This window comes from Stenella coeruleoalba (assembly GCF_951394435.1).
Source record: "Stenella coeruleoalba genome assembly, chromosome: 2".
Taxonomy (NCBI): domain Eukaryota; kingdom Metazoa; phylum Chordata; class Mammalia; order Artiodactyla; family Delphinidae; genus Stenella; species Stenella coeruleoalba.
The window spans coordinates 90,876,867-90,894,639 of NC_137147.1; the positions used below are offsets into that span (position 1 = coordinate 90,876,867).

Here is a 17,773-nt window from a genome sequence, read left to right on the forward strand (position 1 = left end):
ATTTATTCTGGGAACTTTAATAATAGCTGCCTAAAGTATAAAATTATGTTAAATTAGCGTCATAAATGCAGCGCTGTAAAATTTATTTCCAAACATTTCATTAACACCTTCCAGAAAAACGGCAAGGAAAAAAAGCACAAGAAAATCAGCACTTGGTTCCATGAAGCTTTCTAGACAGCCCTTTGAGAGCAGGCCATGATTCTACTTTCTTTTAATGAGGCAAATGTATCTGAAATGCACCACCTGGTTATTTATATATTTGGATCATTATATGTTAGTCTTTTCCATTCATTAGACACAATGCAGACACTGCTTTTTTGGCTTTACAAAATAAATGCTTATCAACTGCTTTCAGGATAGCTTTTTGAACTCTCTTCTATGAAATCATTAAAAAAGATCCCTGTGCAAAACCATCATTCGTGAATCATCAGGGGAGCTAAGTTATGAAGATAACAGAGTTGCTCATATATCAACTGCACATAAGAGAATGAGGGAGAATTACAACCAACCTACCTGTCCTCTGTTCTATTCTTCAATTGCTGGAGAAAAACAAAAAACGAAATGCCTTTTCCAGCTCCATTAATACTGGAATCCCTTAAGAGGGCAAGTATGATGACCAGACTTAGTTCATCTTCACTGTCATGCTTCTCTGATGGACTATGAAGTATTGCTGTTCTTTGATTTTTATTCTACTCCATATTTGCCCCCCATTGTTCCTTTTTCTTAAAGCTATCAGTTCAGTAATGCTTTCCCCTATACTTTTTATAATAGCCAGCAGAACAGCCAACAGACTTTCTTGATTTGGGAAAAATCCAAGTATTGTCTTCACAGTTTAGACTTGGGTAGGAATTTAACATTGAACAAATGATTCAGGATTTCGAAGAATTCGTGTCCATGCTTACATTCAGACGGTACATAATGAAGACCTCCAGATGGAGTAATGATAGAAAACTTTTTGTTATTAGCACTTATGCTTCCAAAAGGCTTCATACTCTGGCTCACATAAAGTTTGACATTAAAATATTAATCTAATTCCATGTGTTTTAAGAACCATGCAAGACAATTCTTTTCACTGCTTTTTAATCTAAGTCAATTTTCGACCCCAAACGACTAATGTGTTTGATTATTGACTGTCGTCACTAGAACCGACACTATTTTAGGCTGTTTCTAATAACCCAAATGACTCGCATAAAGGGAAAAAAATGGTCACATGCTCATTTGAATGAATTGCTGACTCTGTAAAGGTAATTACAAAAAAGAGTTTCCAAATATGGCTCGAAGAGTTGTAATATTGTAGGAAAACTATATAACCTTCCATGGTAACTGCACTAAACGACAATATTCATTTTCTATGGCTACATTTTAGAATGTTGGTTCAGTCATTTGGAGTCAATTTATATGTACTGCAAACAGACAGGAATCATCCTCTCTCCAAGAATGGATTATTATATTTAAAATATCAGAATCAATCAAACAGAGAAATATCCCCAAACCCTGCATTACATACACCCAAGCAATACTCAAGATTCCTTTCTCTTGGCTTTTAAAATGATTTAAAAGCAACTTAGCTCAACTCTTCCTCCAGAGAGGAAAACTACCTACCTTGCCAAATTTCTTGAAAGGATTTTCCCCCCACTCCATAACTTTCACTCTAAAACTCTTAGTTCTAGATTTCTTCTTATAATTTCTCAGAAAATTTTCTATAGTTACTAATGACCTCTTTCCGAGTGAAACCCAAGTACGGCCCAGTGGTCATGTACACAGGCTTATGAGCCAGACCGGCTGGGTTCAGTTGTTGATTGTACCACTTACAAGCTATCTGACCTTGGGCAAGCTCTTTGACCTCTCTTTGCCTCTGTTTGCTCCTCTATAAAATGGGACTCATTAAAGGACTTTTCTCATAAGGTTGTTGCAAATCACCAAAGTCAAGTGTTCCGCATACTGTCTGGCCCCCTCTAAGTACCCAGTCCATGTCACCTGTTATCACATCAAAGGGCCTTTTGTTATTCTCATTCTTTCTTGATCCTTGAAGAGTCTAACAACTGCCAAGCTATTTCTTGAAGTCCTTCTTGCTTTTAGTTTCTTTGGCTCAGTGCTCCCCTAGTTCTCTTGCCTCTCTCCATGTTTTCTCAGTGTCTATCTTTTGTTCTCTTCTTCCTCAGGCCTGTTCATCAGTAACCCCACCCCGTCTCCAAGTTCAGGTCTATCTCCATCATTCTTCTCTCTTTTTTCATTACCTTGAGAAGTCTCATCCACTCACATGATTCACTGTGTTTAATATAAGAGCATTTAACAAGATTTTAAATAGTCTGCATTCTGAGGCAAGATGGCAAGAGAAAGTGTGCTTCCAATGGTCTCGTTGGCAGTAACTATGGCAATACCCAACTAGCTTATGTTATCATTGCCAAAACAGGCACTGACCTCATTTCAATATTCTAATAACAAATGCGAAAATGCCACACCACTGAGCTTAGGCAGTGATAAGTTTTACTGGTTGCTCAAGACCCAAGCAGAGAGAAGGCAAAAGTGAGGGGGAGGGGGCAATCAGGAAAACCATAAATGTAAATTTACAGGAAAAAAATATATAAGAGGAAGAACAATGAAAGAAACTTGGCATGTGAAACAAAACACAAAGAGATGCAATCTTTGATACAGAAAGTAGCAGGAGGTGGCAAACTCAAGTGCCCACAGGGGCTAAAAAGTAAGCTTAATGAATAAAGGGAGCAGGATGTAAGACAATAGGGAGTAGTAGGGATTGTGGCAAGCTAGAGACTATAACTAAAGGTACTCACATTCAGTTTTTAACAAGTAAACGTTACAGGCCAAACAAGTCACAGGCCTCTTCTTTTCTTCCTCTGAACATAGCAGGCAATAGTATCATTGTCACCTGCCCAATGAGGCTGACTAGCCAAAAAATTTTTTTAAAACATATTTTACTGGCTAAAAGCTACAAGTGAGACAAATTTGCTGCATAGTCTGACTGCATTTGTTGAATGAAAGTTATGATTCGTAATTCAACCATGGATCCACTGCTTGTCTCCATCACAAACCAAAACACTATGTTCATGGGTTATTAAGATTCACTTACTAGCTTAAAGTGATCCAAATCCTGCCAGTATCACCCCCCAAAGGATAGTCTACACTTGTACTGGCTCTCTGATGTAGCTGCAGACATATAGTTGCAAGACCTCTCAGGGACAAAGATGATTATCCTGAGAGATACTTGTAACACATTTGAAATGTCCCTTTCCATGTGTATTACATCGTGATAGGAGGTTGTTTGTTTGTTTGTTTATTGTCACCTGGCTTAAGTCAAAACATACCTTCTTTTCTGCATCCTTGCCAACTGAAAAATGACAGTCATGTGGCCCTGAAAGATGGGGCCAAATTCAATTAGGACTCAACACTGCAAGCTCTGTTTAAAATGAAACAATGAGAAATATCCAGAATTGTCCACAAGTAGGTAAGCAGCAATTACTTCCAGGAGATACTTTTTCTTCATCTGATAATCATATCTCAAGATTTTCTGGTGCTTCAAAATAAATTCAGTTCAACATTTATTGGCCATACGCTGTGCATCACGCATTAAACCTGGCTTAGGAATTTAAAAGATGATGAAACCACAGTTGCTGCTGAAGAGCTTACACTCTAAGGGGGGAGATGGACATGGAAACCTGCTATTTCAATACAATGTGGTAGGTGCTATCAAAAGATATGTGGAGAGAGTGCTCAGAGAGAATGCAAAAGAGGCCCTGGGCTCAGCCTCCTAGAAGAAGGAAAGAAAATTAGTAAAGACTTCCTGGAAGTTCATTTTTAAAAATAAAAAGCCAGGGCTTCCGTGGTGGCGCAGTGGTTAAGAATCTACCTGCCAATGTGGGGGACATGGGTTCAATCCCTGGTCCGGGAAGATCCCACATGCCGCGGAGCAACTACTGAGCCTGCGTGCCACAACTACTGAGCCTGTGAGCCACAACTACTGAAGCCCACGTGCCTAGAGCCCATGCTCCGCAACCAGAGAAGCCACCTCATTGAGAAGCCTGCACACCGCAACGAAGAGTAGCCCCCGCTCGCTGCAACTAGAGAAAGCCCGCACACAGCAACGAAGACCCAATGCAGCCAAAAATAAATTTATTTTAAATAAATAAATAAATAAAAAGTCACATTCCATTTAAAACATAATGCAACTGGCCTACACAGTTGAACAACTTAGTAAGTATACTAACCCACCATCAGAAGTGACACTGAATACTTCCCTATGCTTCAGGATGGATTTGTCCTGACTCAGTCCTATGTTTTTATTAATCACTCTTGAAATCACAAGCATTCGTCTGAGTAGTAGGATATCTTGCCTCTAATTCTTTAAAGAGGTAAGCAGATGACTTCCACAAGAGCAGAAAACAGTGAAGACTAAAAATGGAAATACAATCCTGGAATCAAAGAGCCTCCCCTCTCCCGTGTGGTGAGAGAAACCACACTCATGTTTCCCTTCTCCCACTGAAGGTTTGGTTCTGTATTCCCAGGTAGAAGAGGCAAAGGACAATGATTAAAGAGAGCCTGCTTCCTCCCGACTCTCCACAACCACAAATGCCTGAAAATCTGCCATTTGGGGATTAATTTTATTTAGATAATCACTATTGTGAAGATTCTATGGGGCCAAAATATATTTACACCTAAGTGCAAATTTTAGGATACCCTTACCACGGAGGAAAGCAGTTAAAGACACTCCAAAATTTGGAGAAATCCCTAAGTAATATGCCAGTTTTGATTAGCAGTTTAGTAACTTAACCCATTCACATCATTTCTTAATCTTGGTCAAAGATCAAGTCTTTGAAGAAATAAGTGTGGAATGGTTAAATATCATGCCCTCTTTATTTTAGACTGTTTTATCAATATCTGTAACTATGGGTATCAATATTCTTTGCAGCAAATTATTAACCAGATTCTTAGAGGTAAAATGCTCTATAACTTCATTCTATTAGTGATTTTTCTAAAACAAATTAAGCCCACTATTATCACTTCCAGAATTATTTTCACACTGTTCAAGTTACATGTTAACAACTTTAATCTCAACAATTTAAATCCTATATCATCATCACTGAGTAAATACTAAGGCCACAGAATGATACTACCTAATCAAAACAGTTGTCTTTATTACTCTTGAGACCATTAGATATACATTAGCTCCAAGTCAATAAAAATACATCAAGTTGTAAAGAGAAACAGTTTTAAAGAGGGACTCCAAAATGATGCCAAGTACAATGTAACGGCCAAGAGTCCATGATGCGTCGCATATCCATACCGTGCAGTGGCCTTGTGAACAGAGATACAATATAATCTATCCAGTAATAATAGAGTTACTTGCTAAAATAGTTATTGTTGCTTTATCAGCAAAGAACTGAATTTAGACGAACTCATAAAACTACAAACAGAAGACAATTTCTCACATACCACTCTGTGCTCTTTGCTTTTAAATAACATATATTCAACACTTGCTACTGAATCTTTACTTTCCATCTTAGAATAAAATGATCTCTATACAACTTTGGATAAAGGTGATGACTGAAGTTTAAAAAGTTCATGAGTATTTTTCAATGGGTATTTTTCATGAGTATTTTTGCAGTTTTGTATGAAAGGAACCTCCTAAATCTTCACGATAAAATCTTCACTATAAAACTAGGAACAATGAAAACATGGCTATGAATGTAAAGACAAGATGATCAACAAAGCAAAGGTCAGGGCGGTGGGTATTTAAGAATACTGCACATTGACATATATCTCAATATCCTATTTGTATGCATAGGCAAATCAGGTAGAAATCTCTTTTAATTAAGAGCAGCAGTATACATTAGACTTGAAAACTGAAAACCCACATTCGGATTAAAGCTGCTTATTATGTGTGTGACCTTAGGCAGCTCCCTTGACCTCCCCGAGCCTTGATCTTCTCAGACGGAAAAGTGATGATGATTATACACATGTCAGTGGGCCGCAGTGAGTACTGAATAAACTACAGGTGTGAAAGCACTGTTTCTCAGCAATCAGTATGTCTAGTGAACTTTAAATGCCGAGCTTGTATACCACTACAGCCAATAGGTCCTAATAGACCTTTAGGTGCAATTTTTGTTTCGTTCTGGATTTTTCCCCTTGCCATACAGATGTTTTATTCGGAGCCACCTCCCTAATTTACTAGGATAATAATGAGCTCAATCCTTACTCTATGGAAAATTTTCCTCTTTTTATCTCGATGCCAACTGGTACTTATGCATAGGCTCACTATTGAGTCCTGCAGTCCACTGGCAAGAATTACTGAATAACATGCATAGACTTAGGGCCATTGTCTTGTCATCCTAGGAACCTTCCAAGTGACAATTCAGAAACACCCTCAAAGCTCAGCAAAATTTACGAAGCAGCCGCAAGAACCCAACGCACGTTGACATCAATCATAGCTTTAGCCACTACAACATCTTTACACCGATATATTAAAAGAAATTACCTCTTTCACACTGGGGTCCAGTAAAGCCGTAAGTGCATGCACATCGATTTGGGGCCACGCACCTGCCTCCGTTGAGACAGCCACTTTCACAGACAGCTGTAAAATAAGGAGACAGGAGCTGAGAGGCTGATGGGCTTCATCTGATAGTAGATGCTAATAAAGTAACATTTACTGTCCCCTGAAAGGACAACAATAAAAACACTAAATAATCACCCTGGTATTTGTTTTAAACAGTTACTGTACAGTTCCAGTTCCCCGGATGTTCCTCAGTCAACTCAGGTAAAACTACCTGGAATAGGTGAGTATGTACCTGTGTTAATGCTGACAGTTTCATCCTGGGAAGCATGTGAGCAATGCTTTCAGTTCTGCACCTAAAATGGTGGTTTATAAGAGATACCCCTGATGAGAACTGCATTTTGGCAACCTGACTCTTTTCTTATGATTTATGTTTAATTTCCAGAGGGTTCTCATGAGGGAAAACATTGGCCTCTCTACTGTCATCCTTACAGAAATGCAGCATGTTAAATCACTCTATTAATTGCCAATGACAAAACATGAATACTGACATTCAGTAATTTATGTACCATAATAAAGACCCAATTAAATGTTATAAGAGAATCTCTGGAAAATATTGGTAAGATAAGTCCAGAGATCCTTGAGGGAGGGACTTTTTTACTTGTCAAGAAAGGCATTAAGGGCTTCCCTGGTGGCACAGTGGTTGAGAGTCCGCCTGCCGATACGGGACATGGGTTCGTGCCCCGGTCCGGGAAGATCCCACATGCCGCGGAGCGGCTAGGCTCATGAGCCATGGCCGCTGAGCCTGTGCGTCCGGAGCCTGTGCTCCGCAACGGGAGAGGCCACAATAGTGAGAGGCCCGTGTACCGCAAAAAAAAAAAAAAAAGAAAGAAAGAAAGGCATTAAAATAAGATCTGACAGCTCATGCCCTGAACAACTCTTCTCCGTACAACTTCCTGCAACTCACTTATGCATGGCCTCTTTCTAGGCATCTTAATCCACAGGTGGTAGGCTGCCCCTGCCAAATTTGCCAGTCCCTCCCACTCTTCAAAGCCCAGCTCAAACCTCACTCCTCCATGAGGCTTCCCTAACACCTCCATTTAAATTAATTCCTCCTTCATATATTTCCCACACATTTTTCCTGTACCCCTGGGGCAGTCATGGAGTTGAGCCATTCAGATCTCCCTCCAAGAAAACCTACAGTGAGGAGCTTAGTTGGCCGACAGCCTGAAGCTGCTATACCTTCAGATCCGCTACTATGTTCATGCCAAGGGCACACTCTCCTGGCTGCTACCACCCAATGACTAAGCATGGTGGAGACTGGACATTTCTGCCCATCATGAAACTATTTTGAGGGGCAATCTTTATTCTAGGCTCCCTATCAGCCTGACCAAGGCTTTCATGAAGTTGCACTATAGTCTGAGGCTCCTTCTATACAATCGTGATAGTCTTTCCTTCCCTCTCTCCTTGCCCAGGGGTGTGACCTGCATCATGGTCTGAAGGTCCTCTGTCCTGACTCCTGCTTTCTTTCCCTTTGATTTTTCTTTTTTTTTTTTTTGTGGTACGCGGGCGTCTCACTGTTGTGGCCTCTCCTGTTGCGGAGCACAGGCTCCGGATGCACAGCCTCAGCGGCCATGGCTCACAGGCCTAGCCGCTCCGCGGCACGTGGGATCTTCCCGGACGGGGGCACGAACCCGTGTCCCCTGAATCAGCAGGCGGACTCTCAACCACTGTGCCATCAGGGAAGCCCCCCTTTGATTCTTCATAGGCTTTTTCCCCAATAAATCTCTTGTGCATCTAATTCTGTCTCAGCATCCACTGGGATCAGTGCACTTGAACTAAGACAACCCCTTATAGCCAAAAATTATAGCAGTAGTCCATTGATCATCACAAAATTAGAGAAGTTTATGTATATTCATTGTTCTAATTTGCTTCTTAATTTACAGTTAGGAGAGAATGAAGAGGTTTAAGCAGAAAAGAAATTTTGAGATTGCCTAAGCCAACCCTCCCATTTTACAGATTAGGAAACTGAAGTCTAGGAAAGGTTTTCTAATTCTACTGGTGTTACCTGAGTGCCTGTCATGCACTGGGCTTTGGGCTCTACTCCCTCTGGAAGCATCAAAGGAAACAGAAGATGCACAGCAGCTCCTTCTGATTCCCTTTCTGAAAATGCCTTTGAATCCATCCCCATCCCACCATCTCTCTAGCCATAGCCTTAGTACTATTCTTCCTGCTTCTGTTTCTTCCTACTCTACTCTGGCCTCAGTGGTCTTTCTCATTGTAAACCACTGTAAGTGAAGTGTATAGGCCAGTATTTCATAGCATTAAATGCATGGGCTGTGAAGTTAGACTGCTTGGGTTCAAATCCCAACTCTGCTGATTACTCCCTGTACAGCCTTAGACAAGTTACTGCCCCAGGTTTTTCATTTCGTAGAAGGTAAAAAAGGCCTCTGCCTCAAAGGGCTGTTGTTATGAGTTATGAGTTAATGCCTGTGAAGAGTCTGAACATGTGCCTAGCATATAGTAAACAGAGTAAATACTCAACAGATGAATGTTGTTGGTCGTTGTCTTCTCACTCCCCTTCCCTGGCTTTACTTTGAGTGAAAAAACGGTATGCGTAAAGGCACTCCAATGGCCCATGACTTCCATTCTGACCTTAGCTTCCTTCCCATCACTTCCCTCAGCACTTAAGTCCTAGCAACGCCAAAGCATGACCTCCCATGCTATGTATGTCATGTTCTGCTGCTTTGGCTTATGCTGTGCCGGCTGCCTAAAAGGCCCACCTCCCATGATCTGACAAGGGAACTCCTACCCACCCCTTAAGACTCAGCTCAAGGGTCTCCCACACTGGGGAGGCTGTCCTACCTCTCCTCCCTCCACGCTACTGCTGTGGGCTGCCGAAGACTCAATCGTCATTCTTACTATATTGCAGTGTATAGACAGTCAGGAGGGTATTACATAAACTTTGATTTACTTATAATACCATTATTCATCATAGCAAATACATATACAATGGAAAAAATTGGAAACAACATGAATAAATGCTGATCATTAACAATTCACTAAATAAACAGTAAAACCTATATATAATGGAGTATTATGCAACTATTAAAATGTATTTTTAAATGTTCAAGAAATGAAATATACTTCTAATAAAATATTAAGTAAAAAAGTTATATGAAAAATTATGCATACAATGGATCTCACGTACCAAATATGCATTAAAGGACTAAAAGGTAATATCTGGAATGGCGGGATTGTAGAAAATTTTATTTTTTATATTTTTAAACTATTCTAAATTTTCTGCAGGGTATATATATTCTTCTTAGTGTCATAAAAAGTGAGCTCTTTTAAAGAAATTTTCATCTCAGCAAAGCACAGGGGCTGATACACAGTAGACACACAATCAACAGTGTTCATGAATGAACAAACACACTGGCCAGCAGTGTGATAAATATTATAAGAGCAGAATCTAGATTGGGAAACTAGAGAGATACAGACATCAATAGTCAAGAAAAAAGACCATGTTTGGGGAGAAAGATGAAGTTGAGTTTTGAAAGACTTTATTGGAGATGCTTATTGAAAATCCAAGAGATGGTGGAGATGTTGAGCAGTCAAACGGAAGGCATACATCTGGAGTGAACAAGAATTCTCTGGGTGTAAATCAGAGATGAGGTAAGCAGTGTAGTGGAGGCAAATGAAAGAAAAATGAATCAAACCACCCATTTCCAAGGTTCCGGTCAGAAATTTGGTACTATGTGTGTTGGGTAAGTGATCTGTTCATCTGTAAGAGTCACTGCACATCTCTAAAAATGCCACGTCCCAGGAACTCAAAGAAGATCCACCAGCACTTATCTCTGTATTCTCTTTGTCTCTATAGATTAACATCTAGAATACTTATAACTATGGTTTACTTACGTTGTCCACAGTGAGTCCCTATGTATCCTTTCTGGCACAGACAGTGATCATCACTGCAGCTACCTCCATTCATGCAGCGAATGTTACAGTGTTGGACTTGAAAAGGAAAAAAAAAAGACTGATTTATTTTTGCAGTTTAAGCACATAGATAGCAACAGTTCACACGAGTTCATCTGCAGTGAAGAGAAAATAAAATGGTTCATTAAGATTTATATATTTATGCAGAAATGACCTAATTGACAATGCTAGACATGTCATTTTGTGTGCATAAAATCATTTACAATGCAACGTAATTGTTTCTTCGATACTTATTTTAATAGTGCTCAATGACTTCTCTAATTTAGCAGAACTTATCACTCAATGTCATTTCTGTAATTTATACCAACAAGAAAATAGTGCCTTGAGGGACCAGACGAGACAAGATTACGACGGCAATAATTTTCTTGTTAAAAGATGCAGAGTCCCAGGTAGGTGGGCAGGAAAACATTCAGGGTGACAAATTCCAAGAAATGTTGGTAAAAGAAAATTTGGAGGCAGCAAAAAGAAGGGAAAAAAATACCTACAACGGCATTTAATAACAAGACTGCTTGATAACGGAGACAGCTGGACTCGGCTCAGAAAGAGCTGCTGGTTTAAACTGTAACCTTAAACCAACTAAGACCCACAGTGTTTGAAACGCACTCTTTACCACACTGTCACCTACAGAAGTGTGAGAGCTTCAGCACCCAGAGCATGAAGACCACGGGCAGGCGGGCTGACTTAGACTGAGACGATGAGGTGCTAGAAGGAGCTGGAGTGAAAGACGCCTGGGAGAGAGAATGACAGCGTGGTGCGGGCTCCGGCACCTTCAGGGCTCTGCTGCCTCTGCTTCAGTAATTTAGGCACTCTCAAAATCCCAGGCTGCTCCTTAGTCCTCTAGAAACAGTCAACTACCTTACTTGGAGAAGACGAAAGGCTTGATCGAATTAATCATTGTTGACACATCCCTATACGAGGAGGCCAGGATTGGGCATGGAAATTTGGCTCACTCTGCCCTGCCCTCCAAGCTGGGGGAGTAAATCCCTAGAGAAAAAGGCTCAACAATTTCACATCAGGGGACGAAAAGCCCTTCTTCTGTGTAAGAGCAGAAATCAGCTGCTTAGGCTTGCTCTTATGCAAAGCCTTCTTGGAGCACAGGGTCCAAATCTTCCCCCAAGAGCAGAGAGGAGACTCCTCCCAGCAGCCACCTTCTTCAGTACCCCTTGTTAGGATGCTCAGTTCAGAATCCCAAAGAGGCTGCTGACTTCAGGAGAAGGGGCCATTTGCGTCAAGTGCTACACAAATCTCAGCATGACAACAGGGAGAAGGAAGGTGCCGGAACCCAAGACTTACTATGCCCTCAGACAGTACTGAAGAGCTAAGTCAGGTTGAAAGTGAGGCACCTTTTCGAGAACATGTCACATACTTCCTGAAACACCATCAAAGACTCCCTACGTCCGCTCTATTAAGAACCCCTCCATCTCACATGCAAAGCCCTCCCGTGAGCCTATCAGGGCTGCTTTGCCTGCTCCTAATACATTCTATGACTCAGTCCCCAATGTACTTTATCAGTCACTCACTCACTCAACAAATATTTCTGAGTGCCGTACCAAATGCCTGGCACTTTGTGCTAGTCTCTTCACGAATCTCCTCTTTAACCTGTCACTTTGACCCTTTGCCCCAACCCCTAACATATAACACACACACAGTTCTCACCAAATACTGAAATCCTCCTACCTATCTCCTAGACCCACTGCAAACGTCTGTTCTTTCCTTTGATCTTTTCTGATTTCTGTTCTCTCCTCCCTCCCCCACTAGATACTAGCCCTCTTTGTTCTGACTCCAGAGTACTTAATAATTCTCTCTGGAAATATATGTTATATAATCAAACTTTTTTTTTTTAAGTTATTTCTCCTATCCCCAGCACATTTGTCTAAAGGCATCATGAGAGTGGGGAGTGGGAAGAATCATGATTATTAATTATATCCCCATAAGTGCTCAGAGCATCCCTTGCCTGTATACAGGTGCTGTATACAACTTTGCTAAATTAATTTCTGTTTACTTAATTCATGCTCCATGATAATGACACCAAAAGCTATGCTCAAACACTGAGACTGTGTAGTTGCCTAAGCACTTATACAGCACTCAATAGGTTGCTATTAAAAATATTTTTATCACAGGGCTTCCCTGGTGGTGCAGTGGTTGAGAGTCCACCTGCCGATGCAGCGGACGCGGGTTCGTGCCCCGGTCCGGGAAGATCCCACGTGCCACGGAGTGGCTGGGCCTGTGAGCCATGGCCACTGAGCCTGCGCCCAGAGCCTGTGCTCCGCAACGGGAGAGGCCACAACAGTGAGAGGCCCACATACCGCAAAAAAAAAAAAAAATATATATATATATATATATTTATTTATCTTTGTTTCCCCATATATAAAAGCAGAAATAACTCCTTTATTATAAAGCAGAAACTAACACACCATTGTAAAGCAATTATACTCCAATAAAGATGTAAAAAAAAAAAATCAACCAACCCAGAAAACTGATTAAAACAGTTATTTTAGGCTCCTATGATTTCTATTAAAACATCTCAGCCAAAATGCTTTTTTAACTAAAGAACTATTTACAAGTATACAAAAGAAATGATTTGATGAAAAATTTGGATAATGTTCTAAGTAGGTCAGGAAAAGGTGTACAGTTGCTTTAAAATCTGAAGTTAAACTTAGCTTCATCCTATCTTAGCAAAACAGTGAGGGTTGGGAAAAGCACAGGAAATGATGTCATCTGTCAAGCAGCATAGGAACTCAACCCACAAACTGATTTCAATTAAAGTGGTTCATGCCAAGAGCTAATTTCCATTCCCACATGAGCAACAAAGCCATTTAGCTACTTTGAGATAAAAAAGCTAACAGTAGTTTAAATAGTGACTTTACATTATTTGTTCAAATTGAAAAAGAGAATGAATTCTTCTTTCTGGGAAGAATGGTAAGCTTACATTTAAATGTAATATCATAAAAACCTCCCTGATATGCTGTTACACTTTTTCCTACACTGTCTTTCAGGTGAACTTTTTCCAGCATAAACTATTCTTTCTCCTTTAGAAAATAAAAGCACTTGGTCAGACTTGTGAAACAGTAAGGCATGGTTAGTCCAGTGGTCGAAATAAACCAATGTACCATGTCTCCTTGGGCCAGAGGTGGAAAGCTCATCGACAGATAACAGCATCTTAATCTCCTGCTTTGCCACGAACATGTTTACCAAATTCGCATTCTTTGTGAGTCTTAGATCTGCAGGGGAAAGAGTATTTCCTTAAAGGTGGGCGTGATCACTCAGGATTTCTGTGGGGAAATAAAAGAACTAGATCTGTAGCTTCACTACGCAGCAGAAACAGTTTAGAGAGTATATATATACACACTGGTTTTTTTGTTGATTGAGTCCTGCCATTGATGCATATTCTAAATTTACTCTGATGTGACAAAGAATTCCAGATGTCTGGCAATTAGGAGACCATGTTCTATGTCGCTAGAAAAAGCCAACTGAAAAAATAAGGGCTTCACTTGAACCCATATGATGCTCTAAATACCTCAAGTTACAATAGATTCCTACTCAATCTGTGTTAAGATTTTACCAGAAACTGAAAATACTAGGGGAGTTTAAGTGTCAGTGTACAGGTCTATGCTGCCACGTGCAGCTGGTCCTGAGGAGAACTTCCCCTCCAAGATGGGCAGACAGCCTCAAAGGGTTTCAAGGAAGGCTTAACATCCTAGAACTAACAGAAAATGTTGCCATTAACCTGTATCCACATAGAGTCCCAAACAAATTTTATGTTCATTCCAGAAGATGTCAGTCAGTCATTTCAATCATTCAACAAATATTTACTGAATGCCCTCCATTTGCCAGGTATCAAAAAGAGTAGAAGAAACTTTCTTTAGATTATAGCCCAGCACAAGTTAATTCTTAAAATAACCAACCAAAAGAGAGTGACGTAAACACGCTACTGGAACAAGAGAGATGCAGGGCTGGCACTTGGGTCTAAATACCTCTCAGGTAATGATTTTCTTTGGGATGCATTAGCTTGGGACTGATTCTAAAAACTTCCATTATCTTGGCAGGCACAAGGGGCAGAAAGAACAATGGGAGCAATTTGCAAATAAGTATCTGTATGGCAACATGTGATTTTAATGTAGGCACTAGGAAAAGTACAAGGCAAATTAAACAGCTAGACTAACTTCTGGACTTGACATCTGAGACAACAGTCCATAGGGGCAACCAGAGTCACTGCAGGATAGAAATAATTTTCACTGGGAGAGATAACTGCAATGACATTTTCCTTAAGTGCATACATAATCTATGGTGCCTTAGAAGAGCAACTTCACTAAAGTGTCTCAGAACAAAACAAAAAACCTAGCAGAGCTGCAAATGGTCCAGAGAAAGACAAGTTATATGACAGCAGTGATAAAGGCACTTCCATACAGGGCTAACTAGAAAGCAAAGAGCTCATTCCTCTTCTTCCTGTTCATAGAAATCCCACACCACGCTGAAAAATCTTTCCAAGGTCACTGCTTCCAGACTAGCTACAGTACCACCTTCCCATCCTTTGAGTGTTCTTACACTTTCAGCATGTGTTTGCAGCACACTCACTCAAACTCACTGACACACTGGTCTACAATTGTTCCCCTGGCCTTCTTACACCCTTAGAGCTTGGATTCATGTTGGGAGTCCCAGCACCCCAAATTCTAACTAAACTGAAGTGAATTAAAAATGATAAAATTTTATCCAACTAAAAGGGGTTCCAAATTGTAAAGATGCCAATACTCACCAAACTGACACACAGGTTTAGAGCAATTCCTATCGAAATCCTAGAAAGATTTTTTTTGTAGATACAGACAAGGCAAAGGAACTAGAATCACAATTTTGAAAAAGAAGAATAAAGTGGGAGGAAATTAGTCTACTCAATTTTCAAAACTTACCACATGGCTGCAGTAATCAAGACTGTATGGTATAGGAGAAGGGACAGACAAATGGATCAATGGAATAGAACAGAGAACCCAGAAGTAGATCTACACAAATATGCCCAACTGATTTTTGACAAAAATGCAGAAGTAATTCAATGGACAAAGGATAGCCTTTTCAGAAATAAATGGTGTTGGAGCAATTAGACATCCACAGGTATCAACTACACCTAGACCTCAACCTCACACCTCATACAAAAAGTACCTCAACATGGATCACAGATGTAAATGTAAAACTCTATAACTTTTAGAAAAAATGGAGAAAATGTTCAGGATCTAGGGCTAGGCAAAGAGTTCCTGGACTTGAAACCAAAAGCGTGATTTCTTTCCATTAAAGGAAAAATTGATAAATTGGACTTAATTTTTAAAAGCTTTGCTCTGTTAGAAGATGAGAAGGCAAGCTACAGAGTGGGAGAAAATGTTTGCAAATCACATATCTGACAAAGAGCTAGTATTTAAATTATATAAACAGTAAAATAGTTAAGAATCCAATTAGGCAAAAGATGTGAAGAGACATTTCACTTAAGAAGATATATACAGGTGAAAAAATGGTACAGATGAACTGGTTTGCAGGGCAGAAATAGAGACACAGATGTAGAGAACAAACGTATGGACACCAAGGGGGGAAAGTGGCGGGAGGGGGGTGGTGGTGGGATGAATTGGGAGATTGGGATTGACATGTATACACTAATATGTATAAAATGGATAACTAATAAGAGCCTGCTGTATAAAAAAATAAAATAAAATTCAAAACAACAACAAAAAGAAGATATATACAGGTGACAAATAAACACAGGGAAAGATGTTAAACATCATAAGCCAGTAGAAAAATGCAAATTAAAACTACAATGATGTAATTACTATATATCTATCAGAATCGCTAAAATTTAAAATAGTGGCAACCCCAAAAGCTGGTAAAAATGCAGAGAAACTGGGTCATTCATGTATTACTGGTGAGAATGTAAAATGGTACAGTCACTCCAAAAACAGCTGGCAGTTTCTAGAAAAGCTAAATATGCAACTACAGTACAACCCAGCAATTACAGTTCTGGACGTTTATCCCAGAGAAATAAAGACTTACATTCACACAAAGACCTGTACATAAATGCTCATAGCAGCTTTGTTTGAAAATCAAAAAAACTAGAAAGAACTCATATGTCTTTCAATGGGTGAGTGGCTAAACAAACTGTGTTACATCCATAGTGTGTAATACTACTCAGCGATAAAAGGGAACGAACTACTGATATATACAACAACAACAATAGGATGAATTTCCAGAGAATTATGCTGAGTGAAAAAAGCCAGTCCCAAAAGGTTACATACTGTGTGATTCCATTTATACAACATTCTTGAAATGACAAAATTATAGAAATAGACAACAGGTTAGTGGTGGTCACGATTAAGGAGAAGTAGGAGGAAATGAATATGAGAGTAACATGAAGGATCTGGTGGTGATGGTAATGTTCTGTATCTTGACTGTATCCGTGTCAATATCCTGGCTGTGATATTGCACGATAGTCTCACAAGATGTTAACATGGGGACAACTGGATAGAAGGTACCCAGGATCTCTACACAGCACTTCTTACGATTGAATGTGAATCTATAATTATCTCAAAATAATAAGTTTAATTTTTAAATCCTTTTTAAAAACATAAAGAATAAAACAGGATGAGCATAAAATTGATCTCCAAAGTCTAAAATGTGAAATTTAGGGAGCACCTTTTATAACAACATACTGTATATTATTTAAGAAGATAATCTATTGTATATTTCTGTATATTTAAGGAGAGTTTGAGTGAATTCATGGATCACCAATGACAGGTCTTTATGAGAATTAGGGTTGCTCAGGATCTATCTCTGGCCTCAGAGACTGAGAGAGTAGAGAGCAGTCCCAATAGACCTGGAGTTAAAGTCTAGAAAACTCGCTCTGACCCTGTCTAGCCAATCCCGCTTTTGCCCTGGTGCCTCAATGACTGGCAGCAAGACTCCTGATAGGTTAAGGGAAGCCACAACTTCCGGGTGTCCAAAGGAATTGCTGGCTGGCAATTTGGACTTTCTGGAAATGCGATCTCTCATTCAGGCCACTAAGAGATCATTTCCTATTTTACAAGTCACTGGACACAAGTTGAAAATAACCTGAAAGAAAAACCCTCCTTTCATTCTTTATATTTTCAAATGAGAAGGCTGTGGCCTCAGAGGTCCTACAACTTGCCCAGACCTCCTTGACTCCATCACATAACGAGTATAAAGTTTCTTATAGGAAATACTGATAAAATGATATTGACCCCCTCTTAGCAGAACCACAGGTAGTGAATGCAAACATTT

The 17,773-nt window shown here is 39.9% G+C and overlaps 1 protein-coding gene across 2 annotated transcripts in view; it reads right to left on the reverse strand.

Annotated features, from left to right (window-relative positions):
* FBN1 (fibrillin 1) overlaps nucleotides 1-17,773 on the reverse strand; it is a 253,699-nt gene that overhangs the window by 194,860 nt on the left and 41,066 nt on the right. For both annotated transcript variants that reach the window (XM_079907012.1, XM_079907011.1), the window contains 2 exons: nucleotides 10,424-10,519; nucleotides 6,491-6,586 (listed from right to left, as the gene is read on the reverse strand). In XM_079907012.1, the coding sequence (XP_079763138.1) occupies nucleotides 6,491-6,586; nucleotides 10,424-10,519 (192 nt within the window). The remainder of the gene's footprint in view (nucleotides 1-6,490; nucleotides 6,587-10,423; nucleotides 10,520-17,773) is intronic.